The sequence below is a fragment of the Triturus cristatus genome, chromosome 5_2 (genome assembly GCF_964204655.1).
Source record: "Triturus cristatus chromosome 5_2, aTriCri1.1, whole genome shotgun sequence".
NCBI classification, from domain to species: Eukaryota; Metazoa; Chordata; class Amphibia; order Caudata; family Salamandridae; genus Triturus; species Triturus cristatus.
In genome coordinates this window covers 616,160,894-616,181,305 of record NC_140588.1, presented here as the reverse complement: position 1 = coordinate 616,181,305, position 20,412 = coordinate 616,160,894, and the positions used below count along the sequence as shown (strand labels likewise).

General features: G+C 41.4%; 1 protein-coding gene across 2 annotated transcripts in view; it reads right to left on the bottom strand.

Moving 5' to 3' along the window:
• The window catches only part of LOC146829075 (glycine receptor subunit alpha-4), a 787,414-nt gene that overhangs the window by 83,147 nt on the left and 683,855 nt on the right, over positions 1-20,412 (bottom strand). The window contains exon 9 of one of the 2 annotated variants that reach the window (XM_085606653.1): positions 5,181-5,291. The exons of the other annotated variant lie outside the window; for it this stretch is intronic. Coding sequence (XP_085462779.1) covers positions 5,181-5,291 — 111 coding nt within the window. The remainder of the gene's footprint in view (positions 1-5,180; positions 5,292-20,412) is intronic. 2 annotated transcript variants of the gene reach the window in all.

Genomic DNA, 20,412 nt, shown 5'->3' with positions numbered 1-20,412 from the left:
TGTAATGTATACTTTAAATGACCATACCATAAACTAAGGAATGTATGCCTGAGGCAGGAAATTCTGTATTTAAGGAGAAGCCTGTTTCTGTGATTTTTAGCAGTCTCCTGAGAACATACACGCTGTTGTACTTCTAGGATACCTGTAATTGGTCTGCAGCCAATAAACTGATCTTTGACTTCACCCAGAAGACTCTGTGTTTCTGTAGGTCTGAAACAGGAAGAACCCCGAAGTCATAGGGTGTGTTCCCCTGCACCGCTGGGCTTAAAATACCCAGTACTTCAATGCGTGGGGGCGCACATGTTTTGCCACCCTGGAATTGCACGCCAGTCCCTGCACAGTGGGGCATGCATGCTACACCATGCAAGAATGTGCTGCATGCGCTGTCACGGCTGTGTCTGCAGTTAAGGCTCACCTATGAGCCTTATACAGCCGTCGCTGTGAGACCTCCGCAGCACCGCCTACCTGCCATGGATTACAGCTGTAATCCAATGGGGGCTTGGTGGTCCTCCTGTTGGCGAGGTGGGGTGGATGGACAGGAAGATACCAGAATGTTCACATGAAACATATATATAAACCTTTACAGGATTAATCTTGATAATATTTTCTCTGGCAGTGAAGAGTAGTGGTAAATTATTCCATTGCTTACGTTAAAGCAAAGGTTCATAACTGAGCTTCCACATGTTAAGAAGATTAATAGATATTTTAATACTAAGACAGTAAACAGAGCCTTGGACATACATGTGGTCTTCATATGGAAAGTTTTTAAGAGATTGATTTATGAATATATGTTCATCTCCCTGTGTATTAGCTATAGGTGTAGACCTTGTTACAGGCTATGTTCCTCCAACACAGAGCTGCGTGACATTGGACCGAGGTCACAGGATAAGTTAGTGCGACTGGGGCACTAAGCAATGCTTACCTTGACTCCAGAGGTGTGTTGTTGCCGGCATCGAGGACTAATCTAGGCCTAGTGAAAGAGTTATCTTTGAGCTGGGCGCCAAAAATGCAAGAGTTCACAGAGTTGGAAGAGTCTCAAGGCAATGTTTGCTCGCTGTCAGAGTTGCAGTGATCGATGATCGGAGACACTTGTCATCGGAGTTGAGTGCTGAAGTTGGCATCGGACTGGGGTTGCTGTCATTAGTGCCGGACAGAAGCCGCTTGGCATCGGAGTTGCTGAAACTGTGGATTGGGGTCCACTTTAGAACTGGATTTGGGGAGCAGTCGATGGCCGCTGCTGTCGTTGGAGTCAGACTGGGCCGCTGGATTCTGAACCGCTTGTAGCCTTCGATCAGAGTAGGGCATTGGGACCTTCAGAAGTCGTCAATCTGAACCGCTTCAGATTCAAAACTGGGGATCATGGTGCCGCTCAGCGTCGCTCAGTCGGTGAGCAGAAACATGCAGGAATTGCAGGTAGGAGCACCCTTTGACACCACCCAAGGGTCCTGTATATTTAGGACAGCTCAGGACTAGACCAGGTTCTGGTCAGGGAGAAGCAAGCGAGGCAACTGGAACTTGTTGTAGGTCTGAAAGTTCAAGCAGGGAACCATCCAACTGGTTCTTGGAGTCACTCAGGAGTCTTGGAAGAGAGACCAGGTCCAGTCTCTCATGCAGCAAGGCAAACCACTTTGCAGTCTTATCTTCTGCTTTCCAGTCCAAAGATGAGCTAAAGCAATCTCTGAGCTGGGGTTTTTTGTCCAGATGCAAACCTTTGAAGTGAGGGACAGACTATTGACACTAAAGTCTGTCTTGCCCAGTTCTCCTCTCCTTCCTCTTAGATGCCAAGATGTCTGGGCCCTGGTGTGTTGGTCAATGTGTGAGTGTGAAGACAGGCCATTGAACTAAAACTGGTGTGTCAATTCCACCCCCTCATCCTACCCCAGGACTTCACCACTCAGCACACCCAGACCCCATTACCTAGTGTCTGGTTGAAATTTACAACCCAGAGAGGCAGGGAGACTACACCCAGGAAAGGCTCTGGAGATTGTAGGCAGAAAAATACCAACATTCTAAAAGTGGTATTTTAACATTAGGAACTAAAAATCTAACTTTTTATTAAAGAGGATTTTAACTTCTAATGCAATTAAGTATGATAAATATTTATCTTGCTGATCCCATTCTGATTCCAGCCTTTAGTGGATTGCATAAAGGTGAATCAGTGTTAATCTATGGGAGATCAAGGCCTTGCAACAGTAATAGTTGAATTTGGGAGATTTTCACTTTTAGAACATGTAAAACTTAAATAACATATGTCCTACTTTTTAACTACACAGCACCCTGCCTTCTGAATTGAAAGGGCCTACTCTAGGGGTGACTCACATGTAATGAAAACTATAGTTTTGGGACTTGGCAGGAGTGTATCCTGACAAGTCGAAATGGTAGTTTTAAAACTAAATTGCGGGCGGCAGGAGTGCTGTCCTGAAATATAGTATTACAGCTGCAGTAGTGGGTGGCACAATAAGTGCAGCAACCAACTAGTAGCATTTAAGTTACAGGCCATGGGTACCACAGTACTCCTTGCCAAGGACTTAGCTGTAAATTAAAAGTGGTACATTACATTTAATGTATTTATATTTTTGAATGTTAAAATAAGTTTATTTAATTTAACATTACTCCCCTATGGGCTTTTATTTTCAGCCCCAGCCTCCCTTATTTTATATGGCAGGTTGTTGCAGAAACAGTGGTTGGCAATGTGTGATGCTGGATTTACTCCAGTTCTGAGCTGAGTACATTACAACTCTTTAAAGTCCTTTGTGGCTGTAGTAAATATATAAATACAGCTTGTGAATAGCAATGGGCTGACTCTTTTGTTAGTGGGTGTCTATCAGTCCCTAAACCTCTTTATAGCCCCGCCTTAGCCCCTCCTTACTCCTCCCTTAGCACCCTTCCCTTTAGTAGTAAATATTGCCCATTTTTCAGCCTCTCATCCCTGTCCCGCCACATTTACTGCAAGAATATATGCCTAGATTTGCAGCGATATCTGCAGTCATGAAGATATCTCCGCACATAAAAGATAGGAGAGGAAAAGGCATTGACCTCTGCATGTAGGTTTGTTGATAGCATTTTATAGTGCATTAGTAGCACTATTGTTTTACTACTAAAGTACTACAAAATGGAGTTTTTGAATATGCTGCTTAGTCTTCTGTTTGTTCCTTTCTTTTAGCAACCCCGAAAAGTGGCATTAGCCGGGTTGCCTTTTTAACTGGGCTTAAAATCTGCAACTCCTTCTTGTGGTACTGGAGATACTGTGAAAACATTGCTTTACTCTCCATGCCCTAGATCATACAGATTTGCTTACTTATTTTGCTTCACTTTTTTTTAATCAACCTGGCTCATTGCCTACTTCCCTTACTAGTTTTAACAGTTTGTACCCCATTTTATTGCTCAGTCGTCAACATTCCTCAAATGAATACCTCTCATCCTAATTAATTGTCTCTGATCTCTGGACACTTGTCCATTCCTTGACGTGAACTTCTCACATGTAAGAAGTCTTTTCTGACTTAATTTTATTTTTTTCTAACAGCGTTTTTTTTGGTTCCTCTTTCCCTATCCATTGGATGACCAAGTTCCTCTCCCGCATTGTTTTCACACACTATTCCCCTTGTTTTGCCCAAGCTTTCCTTGTTTTTTGTTTGTCCCTATATTCTTCTAACATTACCCTTCTCACCTCATATATTTTTACTACTCCTGAAAACTATCTTGTGTATAGTGCACTGTGCAAGGCCAAGAGGAGATGAGAGCTATTTAGATCACCGTCTGACCTCCCATCTCAATGCTTTTACAACTGTTGTGGTAGTTTAGTGAGTTAGATATGCGCTGGTGCAATCCAAATATGAAAGGCATCTCATACTTTAATTTTTCTCAGGTCCACTAAAACAAGTACCAGTTTTATTTGAGTAATATTATTGGTGTATAAAAAGTTAAATGTAAAGAATATTGGATGAAAGTCATATAAGTATAATAGATTGTAGATAAATAACACATTATTAACCCTCTTTTTAATTATTAATTTCTTTAAGGCCTTAAGCTTATGCTGTTTTACATTGTATATGCTTTACATTGCCGTTTTTGTTGTACCTCTTTAATTGTCATGCATCATTCTCTGATTCTTTGATATTGTTAAACAATATAAACTTTGAGTTTAATTAATTCTGTCGTACATTGAAGAACAACACTAGACAATATTAGGTAAAAGTGACCTCTTTTAGAACTGGTAAGATTTATTTTTTCCTCCTTAAGTGTCTTGGTTCAGGCACCCACCCCTAGTTGCAACAAATAACTGTGCCCTCATATTTCTGTCTTCAGATTCCTACCAGCATAGAGCTTAGGTAAAATTATTTATGCCACTAACCTCCTTCACAAATGATTGAATTCTAATACAAACTGGCTGATAGGAGCTGATTCCCTCTTCTCTTAGAGTTACTGTTCCGATTCTCTTTGACATGTGTCCTGAGGAAGACTCAAGGAAGTGACTATAAAAATTGTTGAAACAATTTTTGTTTTGGTCATTGACTTGCACTCAACAACATTGAGAGATATAGCATTCCCTTAACTTAGCATGAATCAGCCTTGGTAGGCCTGCTTCAGTTCCTTTGAGAGAATTATTTATTTTGTTTCTTTTTTTGAAGAATGGGCTCAGTTGTTCCTGATTGCTTTGTTTGAATGGGGAAAGCAGAATCAAGAAGTATAGCATGCAGGTAAGGACAGCACCCTTTTATTCTTTAATTTTTGCATACCTCAGTGCCAGACCCATAGGTATAATTATTTAAAACCTAAAAAATGTCAATATAACCTCAAATATGTTAATATATCCTCAATTTCAAGGCCTTCAAACTATAATCTGCTATCACACAAATGATTTGAATACAACATAAGGTAAAACAAAATTCATTTGATTGAATGGAACTTGATATAGCGTTGTCTTTTTATTTTTGACATGAAAGACAAAAATGCACCTTTAGTAACGTGTAATTGTGAAACAAGCAGTATCCTTTGATTGCTGAAAAAGCGGTGACTTTTCGAGACGTTTTCTAGCTGCCTAGTGCTGCTGCTGTGCACAAAAACACATACAACACCAGTGCCCATTCAAGGAATCAAGCAAGGACAAAGGGAATTTCACTAGACAGGGAAAACGCAAGGGACTGGGACGGAAACAGACGTGGGGGGTGTACGTTTGTTACCCTGGTGTTGGTTCTGCAGAACTGAGAAAGCGTTCCGTAGGCGGGGTCAATGCTGCTTAGGCTGCTCGACTGTTGGTCAGACTCTATGCTCTCCGTCTCGCTATCCAATCCCTTTTTTTCAAGTAGCAACCAAACAAAAACAGGATAGAATGTGATTGATGGCCCTGCTGGTCGGTTAAAAAACAGAATCTGCTATGCTAGTTGGAGTCTCTTGTTACTGTAAACAGAAAGCCAAACTAGGGACGTATGAATGTGTGTACTTTTAAATAACTTTACTTATTTATTTATGTATGTATTTATTTATTAGCAGTTTTATGTAGCATGGATAAGACACAAAGGTTGACAGTAAGCTGTACATAGGACCAATTTTGCACAAATAATAGAAAAAAATAATATGATGTACAATATAGCATTAAATAATATATTACAAAAAACACATAATAGCATAAGAAAAGGCATTTTTGAAATCATAACATTGTGATCATAACATTGTCAGGTACAGAATTGGTTTCATACTTCATTCAAGGTCTTGTGTCAAGGACTTTCATAGTTGGTTACATTAAAGTTGTAAGTGCAGGCGTTTGAGTTGTTTTAAAAAAATTAAATATCATAGGATGCAATTTTCATAATAACTGGTGAGATGGAATTCCACATCACAGGTGAACTTCCAGAAAGTTAATTTTTGAGTATTTCCCTTAAGTTCTGATGTTTTCAGTAAACCGTTGTCCTATACTTGCAACTGCAACATAATTCTTTTAGCATTGATTTTGTTTTTATGATTACAAATATTATATTTCTGGCAATTATTTTTCTGTGTTAGGCAGCCCTTTTTTTGAAAGACATCAGTAGTTTCATTGACAAGGTCTCTTGGAAGGTAGCACTCTTTAAAGCTGAGCACTTCCTGTCAGTAACATCAAACAACTAGTAGCTATCTTATTATTGTCTGTCATCTCCAGGCATTTACAGCATTGAGCAAAAGCCTGACCTGTGTATGAACTACTAAGTGTTAGTGCACTTTAGGGGAAATGTGAGAAAATATGAGTGTTTGTCACACCCTCTTCGGTGACACTTTTACATCATCTCTCTCACTGTTGGTATGCATATTTGATAATATACGTACAGCACAAGCTGTCAATCGTAGCTCACACTCTCGAAGTGGGGTATTATCCACTTTGACATGTGCAAAAAAACACAAGAGGAACTGAAACAAGCATTTGCAAAGCGAATAGGTCTGTTATTGGTCGCCACCCTTTTGGCTTTGGCAATTTGTATTTTGTTCTCTTGTGGCCTTTGCAAAACATTATTGTAGGGGAGGCTCCCATGTCCTCATCAATCTAAAAAAAAAACCTTGGCTAAAGACAAAAATAATTTTTGTTCTCAAAAAAGCACACATTACCATAATAGTAACTGGCACTGACGGGAACTACGTTGTGTGTGGATGTGCTCCTTGTGAAATGGAGGCATGCTGTAACTCACAGCTGAAGCCAGCCAACGGCTGAAATGGGCTAACCCGTTGCCTCATGATGCATGCTAAAGTATGTACAAGAAAAACTTGAATGTCTCTAAACCCCGGTACCACCTATATTGTACACATAATGTTAGTAACTAGTAGCTATCTCATTATTGTCTCTCAGCTCCAGGCATGTACAGCATCAAGCATGAGCCTGACCTGTGTATGAACTTCTAAGTGTTAGTGCACTTTAGGGGAAATGTGAGACAAATATGAGTGTTTGTCACACCCCCTTCTGGGACTCTCTTACATCATCTATTTCACTGTTTGTATTCATTTTTAATAATGTAGGTACAGCACAAGCTGTCAATCCTTGCTCACACTCTCGAGGTGGGGTATTATCCACTTTGACATTTGCACGAAAAACAGGAGGAACTGAAACAAGCATTGGCAAAATAGTGGCGTAACAAAACTTATTGTGCCCCCGTGTAAAGTACCTGGTGCAGGACCCCATGCTCCAGGCCCAGTCATGAGCTCTCAGTGCCACACAGTGCTGAAGGGGCCTCCCTGGAGCTCGGAGCCCCCCCCCACCCTGCACCGTGGGGGCTGCAGGGGCTATTGTTACACCACTGCGTTTAATGATAAACATGTTGTGGGCAGGGATCCCAGTCCACTTCCTCTATAAAGAGCCCATTCATTCCAGATTTGGGGGTATCCCCTTGGCCATATAGATTGGCCTTCACAGATTTATGGAATGATGAACACTGCTCTTCCAATGCTCCAATGAAGGAGGGCGAACATTTGTGTTGTTTGAGCAAGGTCCCTCTTTGCAGCCAAGAGACCAATCAGTAACAGTCTGAGTTTGTGACGGTTTCTATCTAGATAAATAGAAATTAGCTTGCCTTTAACTTCCTAGTATATGTTGTAGAAAATGCGCCCAGGCCCTGGAAGCTAAATGCCCCCTTTGAACTATAGCACCTCTTATGTCATCCACAGAGTGGGCCTGTATAACATGGCTTCATCACTACCATATGTAGCCTGACTGCAACAGTCTAAATACCTTCTGTCAACATGTCAAAATAACCCTTTTTGGCAAGCAGGAAACCCTGTATTTAAATAGTAATGTCAACCCTAAGTACACCTTGTTGCCCACTATGTTAGGTCCCTGATATTTAAAAGTAAAATGTGTACAAAACGAAAGTTGGCATATTCCTCGAGAGACTTGCCCCCTGAAGCTATTTTCATTGCAAGTCTATAGTTGGAACCCGGAAATGTCAAAGTACAGATTATAAACTTTAATTTGTAACTTTTGATGGGAAATGGCTAGAATATTTATCATATTCATAAAAAATCCAATCCTTTACTGAAGCTTGATTTTTAGTAAATGTATGGCAAAAGTAACTTTTGGAAAGTTATACGTTCGTGTCTGAGCCCAGATTAGGCTTATTAGCATTTTCATGGGAAATCTTGCCTTTCAGTGCTTCCTTGATATTGAGGTATGAAAACTGCTCCCACAGCAGAGACAGTAACCTGGGTGTAGGGTGGTGTTTTTCTTCCTCTTGTATGAAAGGCAAGTAGCGTGGGTCAAGGAACTTCAGTAACCTCTAAAGGACCAAGGTGAGGCCTGCCCTTTCACAAGAATGTGAAGTAAGACCTGGAGAAAGGCAAGCATGTGTTCCACAGTCCCACACTAGCCCTGTTAGTTCCAAATCCAATGGGAGGAAAGCTGCCCCCAAAACAAGTTTGGGGAGTGGATACAAAGGAGACGACTGCTCATTTCTCTACCTATTCCTCTGGGAGGGTACAAATGATCTGCACAAGGCCCCTCCACCTTGACATTTGGGAGTAAGGGGCATTGTGGAATTGTTTGCAGTTGGGCAAACAGAAAGTGCTGGCAAGTGGAGAGAGTTACCGCTAGTAACTTTTACTCCTTCCAGAGAAAAGGACCAAGAGTCATCCACACCCACTGGCTAGTGCCAACCATAAATGTGGCACCTCAAGCAGCCCTCCTCAGAACACTTCCTGCACCTGTGGAAGTTCAAAAGAGGACATTACCCTCCTTACAGAAACTTAAGAGGAGCTCTGAATTACTAAATGTGCTCCCTCTTATACACAGGACAAATACATTGATTCCAAGTTTCAGCGGGCTGATGTCCTGTTTGGCTACAGTGACACCAAAAGCTGAAACACACATTTTCCGGGATTCCCAGTTGGCAAGTCTCATCTGGATTTGCAGTGGACCCTATTTAAGGGCTTTGCTGGATCAAGGGCTAAAGTCCTGCGAGCCTACCTGACGTCTGGAAGCCTTGGGGAAGAGCTGAGGCAAAGGTGCTACTTCACTGGGCTAAATAAATAAGTTCTTCCTGCTTGGAGCTTCTCTGAAGCAGCCAATCTGCTTCAGCATGTCCTTGGCCAGAGGGTACCAGCCTTATGGATCCCTTGTCGGATACAGCCTGCTGCCTTGGTGCACTGGAAGTCAACGGCTTCCATTTCAGATACTAAGTTCCAGTGAGAAAATGTTTTCCAGCCAGAGACATGAAAAGTATACAGGAGACGGTTGGACCTCCATCTGTGGGAAATTCAAATCTCTTAGATGATAAAATCTATGATCAGTTGGAATTCGAAGAAGCTGGAGCCTTGTCAGGTCCCCAAACACAGGATGCACAGGGAAAATGAGAATTCACCAACGAATCAATTTAAACGACAGAATCCATTTTTAATCTATGTGTTTTTAATTCCCATTGAATCCATAGTCCATTTTTTGCACAGTTATTCATACTATGTCATTTCAACAACAGGTTCAAAATATGCCTATCCAGTCTTTTCCTCCCAAACATATGGGGGTCCACTGTGTCCCACAGCGCAATGTCAAAAATATGACCCAATGCATTTTGGGCATCAAACTGCCCTTCCTCAGGGGTAACTACGATTAAACAAATCACATTTTAAAATGTAAACCAACAATACCCAATGCAGACACATATGCAATATAGTTACTATGTGTAAAACTCTTCTTATATAGTTATCCACTCATAAAGTATGACATCCACCCCTCTGCATTCAATGGATACAATTGCAATACGAGAACTCAAGCATGTGAATGAGGCAGAAAAAGTTTTGCAATCTGAAAAAAACTGAAAAAAGGCAGTTAAAAAATAGAATCTAAAATAATGAGATAATTTTAATGACATATAATAAACAAACGTGCTCCCTAACTAAAACGCCAAAGTGTGAAACAAAATATGTGACCAAACCACAATCAACAGAGCAAGAAGCCATAGCGTTACCACACATTTAAAGCTCAAGATTTAAATATGTCATTACCTTCAAACCTCAATTTAATATAATTGCAACAGTAGTCATGCCAAAACTTGCCAAACACCAAAGTTAGAAAGCTAATTAAACATGATTAAACCGGAACATGTGCTCGCAGAGACCATGAAACTAAACAAAATACTACGATGTCTCCATCCACTCCGACACATGACAATACTACAAAGTGAATGATATTAAAAAACATAGCTTGCACTAAATCACATTCTATCATAATCACTTATTATGATAACATGCCCCTAAAAAAGATCTGTGCATAATAAATCGCATGACATATTAATAAAATGAATATACAGATGCAACCGTGTTGATGATACATTGCCAGATCTGTGGATGTGCACGTTTTTCTTAAAATCACAAATTGGTGAAAACACAAATAGGAAGCCCCGTTGGTATTTTCGGTGCGGCAACCTATTGCAGCAAGGTGAACCCCCAATGTAATATACTTTGTACTCTAATCATTTGACCATGTGAACTTATGGCATAACTATATCTGCAGGTGCAAACTAACCATTGGATGGAAAAAGATATGTATAATGCAACAATTGAAGTAGATGCACACCAAAGTTTTATGATGCTCAACAACTTATGTAGTAGTTGAAGCGTGCAACCCTGGAGCACTACATTAGCAGAGTTTTACACCTAGTAACTATATTGCATATGTCTCCGTGTTGGGCATTTTAAGTGTACATTTTAAAATGTGAGTTGTTTTATCATAGTTACCTCTGTGGAAGGGCAATTTGATGCCCAAAATGGATTGGGACATATTGTTCACGTTGCACTATGAGACACAGTAAATACCCATATGTTTGGAAGAAAAAGGCTGAATAGGCATATGTTGTTGAAATGACTCAATATGAACAGTCATTTGAATTAATTTGTTGGTGAATTCTAATTTTCGCAGCGCATGGGTGACAACGATAAAACAAATCACATTTTAAGATGTAAACCAACAATACCCAACACAGAGACAGATGCAATACGGGCCTATTCAAAGAATTGAGGACCATATCAACAAGGCGGCGATAAAAAATTATTGCTGCTTTTGCGGCCGTTTTCGTCCGAAAAGCGGCAATAATTTTATCGCTTTATCAGCAAGGTCACGCTATCGAGTGAATCCTTGCCTTAGCGCCCTTTCGCGTAACGCCAGCTTTGCATCTCTAATGAGATGCAAGGTGGGCGTTCCGTCCCAAAATAACTGGAGAAATGTCGCTAACCGACATTTCTCCAATTATTAATGGGCACAAGCATAGTGATAAGAAAAGTAGCGCTAACCTTGGTTATCGCTACTTTCCTTACGCCTGCTTTTAGTTTGACTTAGCCATGATATGCAATGGAAGGTGGATATCATGGTTAAGTATGTCCTGCCCTATCAACAAGCTATCGCCAAAGGTTGTGCGATTATCGCTGGATTTCCAGCGATAAATCGCACATTTGGCAGCTTGCACCAGGAATTTTATCGCTTTTGAGATAAGCCTTGCTAATAGCACGCTATCTCAGCGCTAAAATTCGGCGATAGCCGACGATAATTATCCTAGCACTAAGTGCGCTTAGCGATAATTATCGCCGGTTATTGCTGATATGCCCCTGAGCTGTTTGCAAATGCAAAAAGGCATGTACAAAACCCAAATTGCGATTTGGTAACCTGTTATTAGGAAGGGGTGTCTTCAGGGCATCCCTTCCTAAAACTGAATCACATTGGTATGTATGAATGTTTTGTGACCCAAATGTGGTCGCAAAACATTTGCATTTTACCAATAACTTCAAGTAGGTGGTAACCCATTGGCAAATGGGAAGGGGTGCCCTGAGGGCCCTTTCCTCTTTGTGAATGTTTGTAAAAGCATTTTATAAGAGCAGGAAGTGGTCCCATGGAAAACGGGCAGCATTTAAAAAAAAAAAAAAAGATTGCTTTATCTAAAAGCAATCACGGACATGGTGGCCTGCTGAACCCAGCAGGCTACCATACCTGGGATTTTAGCGATTCCTAATGGGTCACAATTATCAATCTACCTCATTAATATCATAAGGTAGGTCTATTTGTGACCAACTAGGAATTGCCAATGAAAGTTTCATAAATTTGAAACAGAAATTTCCTAATTGCGATTGGTAGGAAATTACAATTAGGAACACCCTATTTCAAACTTTCATACATGTGGCCCAAAGTTACTAGGTGTAAAACTCCACTAAGGTAGTGCTCCATGGATTAGAAATGGATCCAGTTATTTAAATTGATTCGTTGGTGAATTCTCATTTTCATGTGCATCCTGGGTTTGGGGACCTGATGATGCTTCAGCTTCTTCCAATTACATTTAACGTGCATGGACAGATCGCGCAACAGGGATGCATGCTTCTACTACACACAAGCCGTTGAGCATCATAACACCTTTGTGTACATCTATCTCAATTGATACATTATACATATCTTTTTCTATCTAGTGGTTAGTTTGTACCCACAGATATAGCTATGTCTTTAGTTCACATGGTCAAGTAATTAGAGTACAAAGTATATTACACTGGAGGTTCACCTTGCAGCCATAGGTCGACGCACCGAAAATACCAGCAGGCTTCCAATTGGTGTTTTTCCAATTTGTGATTCTAAGAAAAACGTGTGAATATCCACAGATCTAGCAAGGTATCATCAACACTGTCGCATTTGTATACTCGTATTATTAATATGTCATGCGATGTATTTATTTTGGACAGATACATTTTTTTAGGTGCATGTTATCATAATAAGTAATTATGATATAATTTGTTATGTTTTCTTATATCATTCATTTTTTGTTATTGTCATGTCTTGGGGGTCGATGGAAAGATCGTAGCATTTTCTTTAGTTTCATGGGTTCTGTGAGCACATTTTCTGAATGAATTAGGTGGTATAATTTAAATGCACTTGGGATGCTCGTGCATGTTTGATTAGCATTCTCACGCTGGTGTGCAGCATGTTTGTCGTGACTACAGTTGCAGGAAAATTGAATTCAGTTTTAAAGATAACGATATATTTAAATCTTAAGATTTAAATGTGTGGTCACGTAATGTCTTCTTGGTCTGTCGATTGTAGTTTGGGCAGATGTTTTGTTTCACGCATTAGTTACTGAGCATGTTTATTTAATATATGTTATTGAGGTTGTCACTATTGTAGATTCCATTTTTTTCACCGCGTTTTCACAGTTTTTTCACTTTTTTCATTGTTTGCACATCTTTTTCTGCTTTATTCACTTGCTTGAGTTCGTGGATTGCCATTGAATCCATTGAATGTAGTACGGTGGATGTCATTCTATATGAGTGAAGTACTGCATCAGTGGAGTTTTACACCTAAAAACTATGTTGCATATGTCTCTGCATTGGGTATTGTTGGTTTACATGTTAAAATGTGATTTGATTTATCGTAGTTACCCCTGAGGAAGGGCAGCTTGATACCCAAAATGCATTGGGCCATTTTGTTCACATCGCACCACGGGAGCTGGTGAATCCCCATATGTTTGGAAGAAAAAGCAGAGGCATAGATTAAACATGTTGTTGAAATGACTCCGTATGAATAACTGTGCAAATAATGGACTATGGATTCAACTGGAATACAAACACATGGATTAAACATGGATTCAGTCAGTTCAACTGATTTGTTAGTGAATTCTCACTTTCACCGTGCATCCTGGGTTTGGGGACCTCACTAGGCTCCAGCTTCTTCCAATTACATTTAACGCGCATAGACAGAGCGCGGTACTGGGTCGCATGCTTCAACTACTACAAAAGCAGTTGAGCATCATAAAACTTTGGTGTGCATCTACCTCAATTGTTGCATTATAAAAATCTTTGATTAGGCAAACCAACTTGGTGTATTTGACCTTGGGATCCATTGTGGTGTTATTTTCACTTAAATCTTTGAAAACTCATATCTCAACATTTCAGTATTCGATTTTTGTGTCATTTTGTTTGCTAAACTTTACTCTATTGTTCTGAATTGGAGTTGGATTTTGTTCTTTTGTATTTTGACTTAATTACTTTTTTGGTACTGCATAAATACTTTACACATTGCCCTAAGTATGCCTGTCTGTTCTGTGCATTAGCTACTAAGGAGTTGATCTCAGGTTAATTTAGTGGATTCACCCTGAGAAGTTAGTGCTATTATTTATTACTCAAGGTAAGCGACTGCTCGCACCAAATAGGAATCCATGTTCTTACACCCACCAACTTCAAAAACATTATAAACAACCTTGAATTGTTACATTTCATTCAGCTAGTGAAGAGCCAAATGCACAGTGTGAGCAATGTTGCCCTGGTGAGAAACAAACCTAGTCTCCTACTTTCTGTTGTTGATCTTTACTTTTTCTATTCACTTGATTTATAAAGAGTATGGCTACCCATCACCCTGCTTTCCTGCACTGTTGGTAATAGCTGGAGTGAGGAATAAGAATGGTAAGGGGAAAAGATAAATTTTTAGTTTATCTCTGAAACCCACAAAGTTGTCCTCCTTTTTCAGGCTAATATGCATGGAATTCCAGAGTTTTGGTGCAAGGTATGTGAAGGAGAGACCGCCACTTCTTGTTTCTGGGGTCCACCAGAAAGTCAAGATTGTTAGACATAAGAGCTCTATTAGTCCAGTGAGAGGTGACCAGCTGATGGAGAACATGTGGGTCCACTTTGTGTTTCGCCTAATCTGTCATACATAGTTCATTGAATTATATTCAGCAACTTACCGGCAGCCAGTGGAGAGTTTTAAGCGCTGCCCATGCTGACTGTGTTTTCAGGATACCCAACAGTATTTGTGCGGCAGCGTTCTGAATAATTTGAAGTTTTTTAATGACTGAAAATGGGCTGCCCAGGTAAAGAGAGTTGCCATAGTCAAGGCAAAAAAGAATCAATCCATGAATCACAATCCTACATGAGTCCATTGGGAGTCAATTCAGTCTTTCTTAGGGCTCTTAAAAGGCCGAAATAGCAGAAAACCACCTTTTGTACTTGGGAAAGAAGCTTGTCCAGATTGATCCCTGGGCCCTTAACTTCCAGCTTGGGGGATGGACATTTTCCTAAAAAAGGAGGCCAGGTGATTTGGTTCCAGAGTATTGATTTGTTCCCCACTACCATGACCTCTGTTTCATCTCCATTTAGATTTAAGCAGATGGCTGACATCCATTGGTTACCTTCTCTAGGCAATCATCAAGTCCCGTAGAGGTGCAATCTATATCAGGAGATAACAGGACTATCAGTTGACTATCAGCAGTGTACGATACCAACTTAAAGCCAAATGAGGAGATGATATCGGATAGAGGATGGACAAACACATTAAAAAGTGTGGGGCTTAGAGAGGATCCCTTTTGTACCCCACAATTCAACTGATGTCTGGGCGAAAGGCAAAGCCTTTTATTGACCTGAAAGGTATGCCTCCTCAGGAATGAGTCAAGCCAGTTTAAGGCATTCCCATAATGTCCACTTCTTCCAGCCGATGGAGTAGGATGGAATACGACACTGTATCGTAAGCATCACTTAGATCAAGGAGGATCAGTGCCACTGAGCCACCCTCATCCAGGACCAATTTAAGATCATCCATGGCCCTTAGAAGTGCGGTGTCTATGCTGCAACCAGAATGGAAACCTGTTTGAGGGGATGAAGGATGTTGCTTGCTTCCAAATATTCTGTAAGGTGCCTGTTTATCATCTTCTCCAAGATTTTACTGACTCCTGGAATTAACAATATAGGTCTGTAATTTTCTAACAATAATAGCGTTTTTCCATTCCACCGGAAAGCTGCAATTATTTAGGGACAATTTATACATATTTGTCAAGTCTGAGAGCATCACATCACCCCCTTTAAATAAGATATCTATTGTGGCAGGCTTAAGTGGCAAATCTGACTTGACTGAGCTTGCCACTGCAATGGCTTCCTCAATTGAGGAAACGTTTGAGAACACATGGCAATATGTCTTACAGCCTATGCACCTACTGGACAACAATGCTTTACATTACAAAGATTCAAAACTACTAAGGTCTAGAAATATTGTTACACTTCACATCTTCACACAGACCTTATTCAGAGAGGGCCCAAGCTAGAACTTTGATAAACCGAAATGCCGGGAAGCAGTTGTTTTAGTGAGAAGTCCCAGTAAAGTAGCAACAAGGCAGGATAGACAAGTAACAAATATTTAATTCTAAGGTAACAGTCAAAGACCATAACATACTCCTTGGAGCGCAAGTTTAGAACATAATATGATTCTAAAGTAAAACCCTGCCTCTGAAAGACAAATGAGACAACAGAAAATGGTGATTGGGAAAACATTTTTTAGTAGTGTCTGCACAAGAATGCATATGTCAGGTTCAAATCAGAACAAGTAATGGCAAATCTTAAATTAAGTTGAAATATCAGATGTGATTAAGCCTAAAGTAGTTACCAAAGAAGGCCTTTGTAAATATAATGCTTTTGAATTCACTCAAGTACCGCTCAACAAAACCCGGCGCAATCACACATCAGCACTATTAATTTGTCGATCATACTAAATCACCCCTTCTTTTGGCCATACCTAGAATAGGCTCATTAATTACATAAACCAAAAGTTCATATTAGGGATCCAGCACAAAATACTGCATTTTTAAGAAAACATCTGGTATGCTCATATCTTTCAGAAAGTGTTGCGAGGAGGTGTAATTGTCACTGCACTTGAAGACTGTATCAACCTCTGTCTGGAATCTCAGATGGAAATCACCTCTTTCATGATAGCAGTTGCTGTCCAACCTTTTGAAAGAATCATCTTCGGGCAGGTGCAGGAAGGCTTTTTAAATTATAGAACAGTACAAATGTGGGCTATCTGGTGAGTTGTTGGAGTGCGTTGCCGACCGTGGTTTAGTCAAGGTGCCATTGTCCCAGGTGATAAAAAGAGTTGGTCCTGTGTATTCTTAGTCCTGGCAGCTAAAGCATAGAATGCTATTTCAGTGACCCAAGATCAAAGACCATCTATCCTTTGGGAAAGCTTTAAGCATATGCCTATTTGCAGTATAATTTGTTGACCCCCTTCATGCTACATCTCCTTTATGCCCATCTTTACTTTGTGCTTAAGCCCACAGAGGCCACCAATTGATGACTGATTCACTTTATAGACCTCTTTGTCATAACATAACAAAGCATAAATAAGTGCCACATTATCTCTCCTATAATAAAATCAAATACAAGAGTTTCTCCTTAACTTGAAAAAGGTTGTGCAAATCTGCAAAATATTTTTATTGCAGGAAAAGAGAAATAATACAATAACATTAAAACACAACCATTGTAGCATCACATCAGAATCATCAATCTCCCCTTCCCTCTAGCCCGCCCCTGTGGCGAGACATCAGGTCATATTGCCAAAGTTTTAAAAAAATGTAGGAAATCGGATTCGGTGGGAGCAGTCAGAGTACATAATTCACCTCGGAAGTTGTTCCACTTCCCACATAGTTTGGCCCATTTTTTCAACAGCCCCATCCCTCATAAACTGCCCTCTCTGCCAGCATGCAACAATCCATGCCTTTGTTCCAGTCATTCAGTCGTGGCACCTGGGCGGCCCTCCATTCACGTGCTCTATTGCGATTCACTACCATCAACCCCAATGTCAAGCAAATCTGGTCAATGCGGGGGGAGGTCCGTAGCCGCCCATACATTGAGGGTACTCCACTTCGGGGGGCCTGCGCATTGCTCCCACACACCTCAAACAGGCATGCTACCACAGGGTTCCAATTTTTCTGAATAGCAGGGCAACTTCAGATCATGTAGAAAAAAGTATCCTCTTGGTTACAACCTTAGTGACATAGTGTGGTTGCCGCCCTGCCCATCTTTTCCCTGGTGGTACATGCAAAATAGCTGCAGTGTAGGATTTATAATTGTACAAGGCAATCCCTGGCTCTATAGCCACTTCTCAAGGGGACGCTGATACCTCCAACCATTCATCCTCCACTATACCTCGGGGAGAGGAGTTGGCCTAATGGCTAGGGAGGTCTACCTCGAATCTTGGGAACTGGGTTCTAGTCTCGGCAATGATGCTGAACATCCGGTGATTCTGGGAAAATCACCTAATCTCCCCGTGCCTAACAAAAATGAATGTGTCCTCATGTAATGAAACTGGTGCTATGTAAAGCGCTCTGATACCCGATTCGGGTCAAGTTCGCGCTATATAAAACTCTGTAAAATAAAAAAATAAAGAATTAAAAAAACACCCTCTAGATCTCTCTCTCAATGCCCTCGTAGCCTAACTACGGTGTCGGGTGAATTGTTAATTAATTTAAGGTATGTGAGGGAAATGGCTATTTTTGGACACATGTTCGTCAGGGGAGAAATCCTCCAGGAAGGGAGGACTCTGAGAGCTCCTCTCCCTTTGGCAGCACCGTCTGGAATGCATGATGGATGTGCAAGTATCTATATGTTTCTGTGGGTGCTATTTGATACTCTTGTTGAAGCTCTGCAAATTGGATGATTCCCCCCTTGTCTCTTCAGGTCACTCAATTTGGAGAGACCAATGAGGTCCCATTTGGTAAATCCCTGCTGCTTTCCAGCATTTAGGGGAGTAGCCAATGTAAGTTTACATACCAGCCTAAGGAGTAGAGGGCTGTGTGCCAAAGAGTGAGTGTGACTGCTGTGGGGATTAGAAGGACTTGGGGCATACATTACCATAGATAGCCCCTAGGTACCCCCTCCTGGTATCCTCCTGGATGCATTGCCTGCCTGTCAATATGACCAGCTGGTTCCCCTTCAGGGAGATTGGCACAATGATCAATTGAAATGAGCTGCACTGCCCAGTAGCACTTTTGTATGTCGGGGAGGTCAATGCCTCTATCGTACCATCCGCTTGTTCTTTTTTTAGGGCAATGCTTGTGGATACCCCCATCCCAGAGATGTTGGTGGATTTCCTAATCTACGACCTGGAAGTAGGAAGGAGGGACTGGGTAAGGGGTATTGTAGAGTGCGAATAGAAAGCAAGGCAGTGCCATAATTTTAAACACAAGGAGATGATTGACGGAGTGCTGAAACTTTTCAGACACACACCCACAGTCACAGATCTGGGTTGAATCCTTCATCGTTCTTTAGCTCACTTCGCCACCCCAGTTCAGACACAGTTATATGCAAATCAGTCTTGACCCTATGCCTCATGGGAACAGTCCATCCCAAACTGCCAAGCCATGTATTCCCTGGACCGTAAAGAAGCCTCCTGGGACCGGTTTCTAATGCATATGTCGCCCTAAGTGGGAAGGGTATGCCCAGATGTGGGTCCTGTGCTCACTACACCACTGGATTCAAGATAGCCTGGCTGATGAAGGGTGATGCCCTGAAACCGGTCCCAGGATGCTTGTTTTCAGTCCAGGCAGGACCTGGCTTGGCAGTTCAGGCTGGACTGTTCCCATAAGGAACAGGGTCAAGACTGATTTGCATATGGCTGGGTCCAAACTGGGGTGGTGTGGTGAGAAAAAGAATGATGGATTAAACCCAAATCCTTGTGACTGGGGGTGAATGTTTGCATTGTCCAGCATTCCATCCATCAATTGTTTCTTTTGCATATGTTGCCCTAAGTGGGAAGGGTATGCCCAGACGTGGGTCCGGTGCTCATTACAGCACTGGATTCAAGCTAGCCTGGCTGATGACGGGTGATGCCCTGAAACCGTTCCCAGGATGCTTATTTCCGGTCCAGGAAGGACCTGGCTTGGCAGTTCGGGCTGGACTGTTCCCACAACTAACAGGGTCAAGACTGATTTGCATGTGGCTGGGTCCAAACTGGGGTGGTGTGGTGAGTAAAAGAATGATGGATTAAACCCAGATCCTTGTGACTGGGGGTGAATGTTTGCATTGTCCAGCATTCCGTCCATCAATTGTTTCTGACACAGGTAGGGTCATCCGTTGTATATCTCCTTGGAGGCTTGGAAGAGGTGGCTCCAGGTCACGTCTGAAAAAAACCTCTGAAATCCGCTGTAATGCAGATTCCTAGATAACCGTACTCCCCAACTGTGATTTTGGCATCTCGGAGATAAATGAGTGATTTATCCCAATTGATAGTTTATCCTGAATAGAAGCAGAACAGGGTAAGGATGTGCATTATCCTATCGAGCCTAGGGACTTGGTCAGATATATACAACAGGATGTCATCTACACAAAGAGAGATCCGGTCCTCCCAGTCCTCTGTCCATTTTATTTCTCGGACTAGGGTTTAATGCTTGATGCTAATGTCTCCAGAACTAGGGCAAATATGAGAGGAGAGTGTGGGCAGCCCTGTCTTTTGGGATGTCGCAGATGGAACACTGAGGACGTACCACCATTGACCGTCACCTGAGCCAGAGCAGCAGTATATAAGAGTCATACCCATGCCAAAAATGTGCAGTCCGAAGCCCAGCTTGGCAAGGCCTTGAATATGTATGGGCACTCGACAGTGTTGAAGGTAATATGCCAGTCCAGCGACAGTACAAGGGCATCTTCACTGAGCCTCTCAGCACATCCCAAAAT